At 33.4% G+C, this 11,586-nt stretch overlaps 1 protein-coding gene across 1 annotated transcript in view; it reads left to right on the plus strand.

Annotated features, from left to right (window-relative positions):
* LOC123669028 (phytanoyl-CoA dioxygenase domain-containing protein 1) overlaps positions 1-11,586 on the plus strand; it is a 53,838-nt gene that overhangs the window by 37,270 nt on the left and 4,982 nt on the right. Inside the window, exon 5 of the mRNA XM_045602697.1 lies at positions 10,396-10,641. Coding sequence (XP_045458653.1) covers positions 10,396-10,641 — 246 coding nt within the window. The remainder of the gene's footprint in view (positions 1-10,395; positions 10,642-11,586) is intronic.

Below are 11,586 nucleotides of genomic sequence, written 5' to 3' on the forward strand. Positions count from 1 at the left end.
AGTATGTTAATCAATATTGTGACACTAGAATTTTATATATAAGAAGATGCACCTATATACTCTTGGTATTTATATGTTTTGCAGTTCTCCAGAGAGATTTTTGTCTAGAGACTTTATCCTTGTTGCTGTCAAAGATACCACAAAATATCTCGTGTAGGTGTATGATTCTTCAAAACATAGTTCAATTGTGTGATTTAGTTAGAACCTTTCCCTCTTTGCTTATTTGAGGGGGTGTTGGTTCCGACACTCATGTACGGAAGTGAAAGTTGGGTATGGCAGAAGAAACATGAAAGCAAAATAAATGCAGTTGAGATGAGAGCGTTAAGAAGTATGATAGGAGTTAAACTGAGTGACAGGATAAGAAATAGTGAGATAAGGAAACGTAATGGTCTGAAAGAAGATGTAGTGACAAAAATTGAGAAAGGTATGCTCAGATGGTTTGGTCGTGTCGAGAGAATGAGTGAAGAACGACTGACGAAAAAAGTATATAAGGCGAGTGTGGATGGAAGGGTTGGAAGGGGTAGACCTAGGCAGACGTTCCGAGACCAAATAAGGGACGTCTTGAAAAAAGGCCAGGTCAAGAGTTCCCTAAACCGAAGAGCATGTATGAAGGGAATAATGAAAGTGGACGAAGCGAAAGAAATATGTAAAGATCGTAGCAAGTGGAAAAAGTGGTCTCTGCCTATCCTTACAGGAAAGAGGCGTGATTATATGTATGTATGTATGTACTTATAGAGGAGAGATCCATTATGAGATATGGCACATCAGACTCTTGCTTAAAATCTGAAGCAGCCCGTCTTTGGAAGTACCTCAATCTTACAGAAGATTCCTCAATCTAATAGAGATTTGTAAATTAATTAATTATTAAAATTATATATATGACGGATTTAATTGTGAAACAATGTCAACATGATTGACAATTATTATACTTATTTAGTGCGAAGTATTAGCACGGGTATTGTTAGTTTATTATTAATTGAATATTAAAAAAATAGTCAAAGAAGACAGTATAAGTTACGATAATGAATAACAAATTGGTTTGAGATCAATGTTAATAAATACATTTCATTACTTATTTGTTCGAAAAAAAAATTGCTATTTATTGACAATCTATATCGTGGTATGCGTTTTTAAATACACGTCTTTGAAGAATGACAGCTGATGAGAATTGGAAGAGTTAATGCATTAAGATTTATTAGATTAACATGGTTACTTCTATTACGAAAATTATTCGAAAACGGGATATTTACCATTTTTATTATTTTCGCTTTGCGGAGCTCGATATTTCGACATTGACTACGAATGTCTCGTGATCAAGACATATCGTTTTCGAATAATTAATGCATTAAGTAATTCATTTTAACGAGGTTTGTTTCACAGAATTTTTGAAGCGTTGATAGGTTGTTAAATTCATTACAGCCTATACAGTCCACTGCTGGACATAGGCCTCCACAAGTTACCGCCAAAAATAACGTGAACTCATGTGTGTTGCCCATAGTCACCACGCTGGGCAGGCGGGTTGGTGACCGCAGGGCTGGCTTTGTCGCACCGAAGACGCTGCTGCCCGTCTTCGGCCTGTGTTAAATTAAGTTCTTAAAACTTCACAGTAACTAACACTATGGATATTAATTATGTTATCTGTGGGTCGTTTTGTTCCGATATTTTTGAACAATTACAAGCGCCATTTTCATCTGCCATAGCGCTACGTAGTATCATAGCTATATTAACATTAGAGGGTGGGAATGAAGGTCGTTATTTCGATATAAATAAATATTTTTGCGCAACAAAAGTTGTTTACTGCGCTAAGATTCACGGGAGCGAAAGATGTAATCGTTGAAGTGGGTGACATTGCGTAGGTCTATTGGTCTTCTTTTCGATATTGACATATAATCATTTCTTTCAGTGATGTAGTTCTATTTTAGTTGGCAACATTTTTCGAGACTTCTAAGGCTTTCTTATTTTTTATGTAACATTATTTTTTTCGTAATGTAAAGATTCTTAGTAGAACGTTTGTATGCTCGAGGTATTTTTTGAATACAACTACCCAAAATAGTTATAGATAAAATGCTCTTATTTCTATTTATCCCTTGGATACCAAGCGCGTATTCGTTCCGTCATAGTTTATAGGTGTATCCTACGCCCACTGTCAATACAGCGTGCGGGACCAATCGCTCTGATTATCTTAATCACCACATAGTACTACCGAGCAATATTATTTGGCTGACATATCGTGATATAATTAATTAATTTACAAAAACAAAATCAATAATATATTTTTTAGTTGTGGATGCCAGTAGAGCAAGCAATTATCTATAAAATGATATATAATTTATGTGGAGTAATTGGGAGGTTTTTTTCGAAATAGGAAGTCAAACATCTTTACCTTAGCGTATTAATATATATGATACACATATCTATCAATATTGCTGATTAAAAAACCTGGATGATACACAGCACAGAAAGGGTTATAAAAGAAATAATTGTGTTTGCTCGCAAACGAAAAAAAAACCGACTTCAATTACATCGACGAGTAATACAACGTAGATCGACGACAAAATAGTCAAGTAACTACGCGTTATCAAAGATTACTCAAAAAGTAGTTATCAGATCTCAATAAAATTTATATGTGACCACATGACAAACATCAGCTTTCGATTAAATTAAAAATTATTAAAATCGGTACACCCAGTAAAAAGTTATTGCGGATTTTCAAGAAGTTCCCTCGATTTCTCTGGGATCCCATCATCAGATCCCGGTTTCCTTATCATGGTATCAAACTACAGATATCTCCTTTCCAACAAAAAAAGAATTATCAAAATCGGTACATCCAGTAGAAAGTTATTGCGGATTTTCGAGAGTTTCCCTCGATTTCTCTGGGATCCCATCATCATATCCTAGTTTCGTTATCATGGTACCAAACTAGGGATATCCTCTTTCCAACAAAAAAAGAATTATCAAAATCGGTACATCCAGTAGAAAGTTATGCGGTATAATACAACGTAGGTCGACGAAAAAAGCGTCAAGTAAAAACGCATTATTAGATATAACTCGAAAAGTAGTTGTTAGATCTCAAATAAATTTAAATGGGACCAATTGGCACACAAAACCTTTCGATTAAAACAAAATTTGTCGAAATCGGTCCACACGGGCAAAAGTTCTGATGTAACATACATAAAAAAAAAAAAAAAAAAAAAAAAAAAATAGGGTAAAAGCCGGATAGTTGCCCCACTTTTCGAAAAAGCTTAATTTTTAAAAAATATGAACTTGCTGAAAATTATTTAATATGTATCTCAAAACATAGGCCTTTTATCTTCTATAATAGCCTATTTTTGTGTACATAATTAACAATGGTTTTGAATAAATATTGTTTTATTTCACCTCTTAGAAAAGGGATAGTTGCCTACTATGGCGGATAGTAGCCTAGCGTGGAAAATGCTTCGAGGGATACTTGCCTCATGCGGGGATAGTAGCCTCGGTAAAATTTTTATTTTAGATAGAAACAAATTTATATCAATTAAATTAGTCTTTATTATTTATTTAACAGTCCTTATAATTTACTGAGATCTTTTATTAAGTATAATGTGAAATAATAATCATAACATTATTAAATAGTTTTCATTTTTAATGATTTTAATTATACAATATTATTCAATCTTAAAGTTATGTACGTTATTATGAAATATTAGCATTTATCTTAAAGATATAATAATTTAGTAATTAACTTTGATGTTAACTTTAATTTTTGCCAGCAGCTAAGGTTTCCAACTTTCCACATCTTTGACAATAATTCTTGAATGTGGTGCATGTTTCATGCAACCACATCTGACATGTATCAGATAGAATCCAATCTGACTTTGATTTCGTTAAATTGTAATTCTCATAACATTCTACGCAATAATTATCTTTTTTTTTTGTAGAAACTTTTTTATTCGTATTTACTATTAAATTATCATTTTGACTTTTAATATCTTTTGAGTGTCTCTTAACGATTTTTCGTCCTTGCTTCTTTTGATTAGGAGTCCTATGGTGGCTTTTCCTTTAAGCGTTTTTGAACTTTTTTTTAAAGTTTTTGAACTGATTACATTTTCTTCACTTTCACTACTGTCGGAACTGTCAGAACTGTAAATTTGTAATCTTCTCTTCCTTAATGTTTTTACTTTTTCCTGTTTCATAATATCTGTGTTATCAGATTCAATTTCACTGCCTTTCTTAGCTAATACTTTACCAATTTTATTATTTAGTTGGACACCGGTTTCATTCATATTAAATATTCTATCTGGCTTATTAGCAAATTATTCTCAGTTAAAGTAGTTATTAAGAGTTTGAAAAAATTTGCAACTTTTGTTCTGTTGAGACCCTTCGCTTTTTCAATTGATAAGCCCTCAGCTTGTCTCAAAGCTATTTCAGGATTTCTTTCAAGAAAGCTTTTTAGCCATTGCGGTCCAGCCATTTTATTGTCATTGTTAAAGCTGTGCTTTAATTTCAACTTTTCGGCAAACTGATAAGCTAATTAACGAATCACAATTCTGTCAGGAGGAAAACCGGCGTCTCCGAGCTTCAACATATGAGCTACCAGTCTTTTTTCATTTTCGAAGCCAAGAACAGGATATTTTCCTAGAAGTGACAAAAAATACAATTGCGTCAGCTAAGAAGGTGTGTAGATAGAATTTTGTATTTATACTGCAGGGCATACACCTTTGAATCGAAAATATACCTTGAGTTAATAGTTGCTGGTTATTTGTTTCGTAGCGTCTTCTTAAGGTTCGAGAGGATATTCCGTATGTTCGAGAAATTTCATTGATACCTTTTTTTTTCTCTCAATTCTTCCAAGGCGAGTTTTAAGGTATCTTCTGTCCAGTTGATGTTGCGTGGCACCACGCCTGGTTTTCGCTTACATTTATGAGGCATTTTGCTTATCTAGAATAAATATATAAAACAGTTGAGTAGATATTTATTTTAATTACAACAAGTTAGAGTCACAGTTCATTCGAAAAATCAACAAAAAAATGAAATCCGTCTTTACTTGTTAAAAAATGTTAAGTTTCTCTAGGGGCAACTATCCGCGAAAGTAAGTAGGGTGACTATCCTTTTTGATGCGGATACTTGCCCTTTACATTTGCAAAATAAATAAAAATTATTTTGCAATAAAACATAACAAACAATGTAGTTTAAACTCTAATGCATGCGAAAAAACAAAAAGTTGACTGACACCACGATCAGTAATAAAAATATTCAATAAAAATTACTTGCCAATATAAGTATAACGCCCGTCAAAGTTTTGCCGCGGAAGATATTTGCTCACACGGACAAAACACGTGCGCCTATTCCGATGGCTTACATCGCACTAAGGCCTGTGGGGGGTCACTACTTATTGTAGAATAGCGCTAACACAACTTATATTCCTAACATAGTGTATTAAAAACCGGGGCATGTATCCGTCCGAGGCAACTATCCGGCTTTTACCCTACAGTCGAATTGAGAACCTCCTCCTTTTTTGGAAATCGGTTAACAAAATGTAATATAATCATTAAAGCTAATTACGACGATCCATCCGTTTAAAATTAAATAAAAAAAAAACAATTTTGCTAAAAACAAATCTTAATGACTTTATTAATAACTTGTTGATCATAACGCGTCATAAAACAAACAAACGCGTATATTTTAATATAACGTTAACTTTTTTAAATTTTGTATAATTTTACATAATATTAGAAATTTTTAAAACAAAGGATTTGTCCAATTGGTCGAGTCATTCGCAAGTTTTGCACTAATAAACCCAGTTAACGATTAATGGTATGAGATACTATTAAAACATAAAAATTCATTATAAATTAAGTTTAAGAAACAACACAAAGATAAATTTACGATTAAAAAGACGTTATTATAACAAAAAGGCAACTGTTTATTATATAGAACACGACATTGAAGACGTTGATAATGTATGTACTAATTTAACATAATTATAATAAGGCGCTGTTTACTGGAAATAGTAACGTTCTAAATACGAATACATTACGAAACTATTTTAGAAATTTCAATTTAAATTACAATATTAATTATATGTTTTAGTCAAAAACAAATCCAGTCTCTACGAATGAAATATTCCAGTTTTAGTTTTTTGTTTTTTTATCTATATATATCATAAAATAGGGTGTTTTGTCACACAGTGACCACATCACCACCATCCTTTTTAACTAAATCAACAACGTTTCCTTAATATGTTAGGAATAAGTTATAAACATTTCTAGCCTCTTCAGAAGTTGGTGAAGCCAAGATACTGTTGAATACCCCCATATTATTGAAATTATATTCTTGGTACTACATAAAACATCCTCTTTTAAAAACACACACTTTTCTTTTAGAGGGAGATATTTCTGAACCCAGATTTGAAAGTAACTGTGATAAAACGTGTAATGGCTATTTGTAAATTATGACTAAAAAAAGAAACTTACACACCTCTGCATTTATGCCGTTCATATATAGGGAAAAATCGTCTACATATTGGGACATATACGCGTTTTTAATATATCTAGAAACATGTAATGTAGCCAAATTAAATAGGAGTGGTGAAATAGGATCACCTTGCGCCAAACCACGGCCTGTATAACGACACATGATACCATAATTTAATTGTATAGTAAGCCATCTTTCTATAATAAAATTCCACAAATATGTGCATATTTTAATTCCAAATATTCCAATTATTAATTTGTTTAGTTTATTGAAGACTAAAACCGCTCGGGGTATTTAATAACATTGCACAAGGTAAGGCCATTATTTGGTAAAATCAATCCCTTTTGATAATTTATTTCCAAATTAATATCATCATCATCATTTCAGCCTATCACAGTCCACTGCTGGACACAGGCCACCACAAGTTCACGCCAAAAATAGCACGAACTCGTGTGTTTTGCCCATAGTCACCACGCTGGGCAGGCGGGTTGGTGACCGCAGGGCTGGCTTTGTCGCACCGAAGACGCTGTTGCCCGTCTTCGGCCTATGTATTCAAAGCCAGTAGTTGGATGGTCATCCCGCCATCGGTCGGCTTTATAAGTTCCAAGGTGGTAGTGAACTGTGTTGTTCCTTAGTCACCTCTTACGACACCCACGGGAAGAGAGGGGGTGGCTATATTCTCCGTTGCAATTTTGTTCATGTAATTATTTTAAGATTAATTTTAAATACGTTATTAATGAGAACATCGTACTCAAATGGTTTTTTCAAAGGAAATAAAATGTTATGAACTAAACCTCATACATAATGCAGCATAATACCAAAATAGCTTAAAGTCTACCGAATGCTAAATGAAGCTTGTAATGAAGAATGTAGTTTTTAAATACAATAATATATTTAAAAACACTAGTGGGTCGCCTAGAGGTCGAAATTCAACCGTAATTAAATATTTAAATTAAAGAAAACGAAAAAATTATGAAAATGCCATAATACCTTTTTAATAAATTTCAATTATACTACAGACTGACAATCAACAAAAGAGTATAAATATAATAATTCGCTCTCGTGTAGTGACGCGTGTAGTCGATTTCCGCTCGGGATAAATTTTTGTATTTCTACAATTATTTCTTTCCGGTTTTGACGTCCGTCCTTGTGGGTCTCCCCACCGTGCCTTAGTGAGCACGTTAAGCTGTTGGTCCCATTTTTATCAAATACCCGATCGTTACTCATAGTAGGGAACAATCCGCCACCTCGCAGTGGGATATTGCAAGCTGGATCGTGATCTTAATCGAAACCTATAATATCTATTATTATTATGAAATGTGATTACACATTATAACTATTATCCCCTAAACCAGTGGCATAAATAGTGTTCATTGTCCTGGCCACTAGTAGTCAAATCACGCTAAATTTCATAATCAGTTCATTTTTAATTCCTAATTATTTTTTTAATGTAACTATTTCGGCAAACAAGCGTACGGTTAATCTGATGGTAAGCTATTATATCCGATTCCCCCCAGGAACTTTGATCACCTTACTCACCAACAGGATCACAATACGGCATAAAAACAGTATTATTTAGCTGTGATCTTCTGCAAGGTCGAGGTACACCAGTTGACCTTATTTTGAGCTGGAAATTTCCTTCTATGCTTTCCTCAGTTAAATTTAACATGATTAGACATTAAAATACAGGCAGAGAAACAGGAAAAAAAATACACGTATGTATGTACTTCTAATTTGAATACATACAAGTCATTAAAACATAATTATACAAAAAAATTCGTAATAAAATATACACATACATATTTCAGTACGACGAACGATTTTCTGAGTCGTCTATTGATTTTTAATCACAACATGCTTTTATGATTCTCATAACGTATTCGCCCCAGATTCTATCATAAATTTATTTTTTTATCTCATTTTAAATATTATTTTGAATACCACCCACTACAGTATCGTTAATCGGCTTAAAAATTTACCTTGCGACGGTATTATGTTGAATTTTGCCTTTTTCATAAATTATTTCTAAAGAAATGTATATTAGCTTATTATATCAAAGAAATTTTCAATCAAAATATATTTGATAGAAGTGGGCACAAGCCCACGCTTTATATTAAAATAATAATTAATCTGCTTGAAATTTATATAAAAGAACATTATAGAACAAGTATAAGCGTATTTCGGTAACACCCGTGCAATTTCTGAACCCGTAGAAACGTCAGTATAAAAAGTAGCCTACCCACGTGTTGTTCTTGATTTTCATCCATCTACGTACAAAGTGATTGAAGGTCATCTATTTCTAAGACGAGCTTAAACTAATGCTTGTGTCATGAGCTGAAAGCAAGTCATAGGAAACTGCGCAACGACTCACTTTGCATCAGCGAATTTATAATATTAGTGGGATTTTAATACATATAAAAATAATGGCGCTTTGGCTAATTGGACACAGCAAATAACATACAGCTGAGGATTCAATTGACCAACGTTTGGATAGGCGTAAAAGTTTCTCGTAGTTCGAACGTTTGTGTTAGGTGCTTCCTCCGGGACAGACACGTGAGTTTTTTGAGAGCTGCTTTAGGGAAACCCGGCAAAAAGAACCTCTTTTAAAATCAAACCCCGCAAAAAGAACTTAGCAACAACCTTTTAAAATCATGTATATGATAAAATTTATAAGTATCTATTTATTAATTAAACTTGATGATGATAGATGTAAAATTCTAACAAATGCCACTTTCATGTCCATCTATGTTGCATAATTAATTATATGTATGACGTAGTTCTTATACTAATTTTATTTTCTACATGAAAGCACTGTAAAAAAATCTGAAAATTTTATTATTTTCAATTATTCAGTAGAAAAATTTAAATTTAGAAAAAGAAAACAATGAGTACTAACTATGTATACATAAATATTACTATTAAATTACTGGCTGACTTTGTAAACGTTGTCTTGCCGCTAAACGCTATTTAACAATAGGGGTTGGTGGTAGAAGGGTGAAAATTTAGGGTTGTATGTATCTTTCAACGCCAAATAGATATTGAAAAATAGATATTGTTCGATTCTTAAACCTACCCAATATGCACACAAAATTTCATGAGAATCGGTCAACCCGTTCCGGGAGAGTTTAACTACAAACACCGCGAAACGAGAATTTTATATGTTAGATAATTCCGAAAAATATAAAAATAAATGCATGTTGAGAGCATAGAAAATAATTCCAACGAAAGCTTTAAGAAAATTTACGTCTAAAACTTTTACTGCGTCTCAAATAACTTGCTAACGAGAATCTCACAGTTGAATAGAAGTACAAGCCTTTATATAACTGAAGTTACTAAATATAAAGAAAAAGATTTCGTGTAACTATTTTCTTTACTACAAATTACTTAAAAGGCAATATTTCACAGTCAGTTCATCCTTTTGCAGTCACTGCTGGACATAGACGTCCCCAAGTTCATGCCAAACATCCTATGTCTCGATATTTCACAAAAGCTTTAGTTTAGTAGTTTTTTTTCGAAACCTATTACGAACTCTGACTGGGTTGGTTCCAATTATATTTGAGGAACATAATACCTCCTCGAAAAGTAAAAAGAAATTTTAATGATTCACCTGGGCGAATGTCTGTCATTCATCTAGGATCAACTACACTGATCTGCTGTGGGTGGGTGCATGATTACTATCCCGATTAAAGATTACTATTAGCTTTAAGTGGTCTCTAAGGCACGGTGGAGAAACCCACAAGGAGATACTAATTCATATTCAAATACAAATATCTGCCATATAATACATATATAAATACAATTATTACACCCAGACTCAGGCGGGAATCGAACCCGCAACCCGCGGAACAAAAAGCAAAGCCACTACAAACTGCGCTAACGGGCTAGTCAAATGTATAAATATATGTCTAATAAAATGTATTTATTCTGAATTTTCTGTTCTAGTTGCAGATCACCAAGATGCAACATATTTGTACAGCGAACCTGTTCCCCCTATCGGATTTTGGATCGCCCTTGAAGATGCGACAGTAGAAAACGGCTGCCTGTGGATGGCCAGAGGCTCTCACAAATCTGGTGTCCACAGACGACTCATCCGTAACCCGGATAAGGAGTCCAAACAGGCTCTGATCTATGACAAAGGAGCGCCATTTTACCCACAATCTGGTTTTACGCCGGTACCGGTCAGCAAAGGTACTTATGACTTATTTAAAGTTTTTGATAAAGTAACTAATATATAAATAAATATTAACTGAAGAGAGTCAGCCTGTAGTTGGTAAAAATTAACAACTTAGCTCCAGTGTTATTTAGCATAATCTTCATACCATAGGTATAGATTTCTATCACGGGTCCATAATAACAACCGGGATGGTTTTAAACGAGATGCCACGAAGTGCTAAGTATCAGCCTCTCAATCTTGCACTCGTAGCACAAAAGCCTTGAACATTCCATCCCACCTAAGAGATAGATGATTGAAATTACGATGCTTATTCCGCCACACTACTCCTTTGTGATGCTACTCAAATTTGATGTTTGTACAAAAATTTCTCTCAAGACGTGGAGGTTTCCTGAGGATATTTTCAATATAAATTTTGAAAACATACAAATTAAAACTATTACATTTTATTACATACTAGCTGACCCGGCGAACTTCGTATCGCCTAACAGTCGATTCTTTAATTTTATTAATTATTTTTTTTTTTAGAATTTTTCTCTCCATAAGAACCATCCTCGTACTTCAAGGAATATTTTAAAAAAAGAATTAGCGAAATCGGTCCAACCGTTCTCGAGTTTTGCGCTTAGCAACACATTCAGCGACTCATTTTTATATTATAGATTATGTCATTACGAAACTCACACATACCAAATTAAAAATACACTTACATTTTCACACATACGTAGATACATTCTGTGTCATTACAGTATAGTGAGATGCAGCAACTACACTAACAAGTTCTTACAGCCGTAGTTGTAACAACTGTCGATACGCATTATCGATAAATTAAAGTACTCGGTTAGGGAAATTAGATTCTTAAAGTGATACAAAGGGGGGGGGGCTTTATTTATCATGTACTACAATAATTATCATATCAAAAATAAACTAAATGTTTATATCCTTTTAAAAACCAGTGATAGATA

Source organism: Melitaea cinxia, chromosome Z, assembly GCF_905220565.1.
Source record: "Melitaea cinxia chromosome Z, ilMelCinx1.1, whole genome shotgun sequence".
NCBI lineage: Eukaryota > Metazoa > Arthropoda > Insecta > Lepidoptera > Nymphalidae > Melitaea > Melitaea cinxia.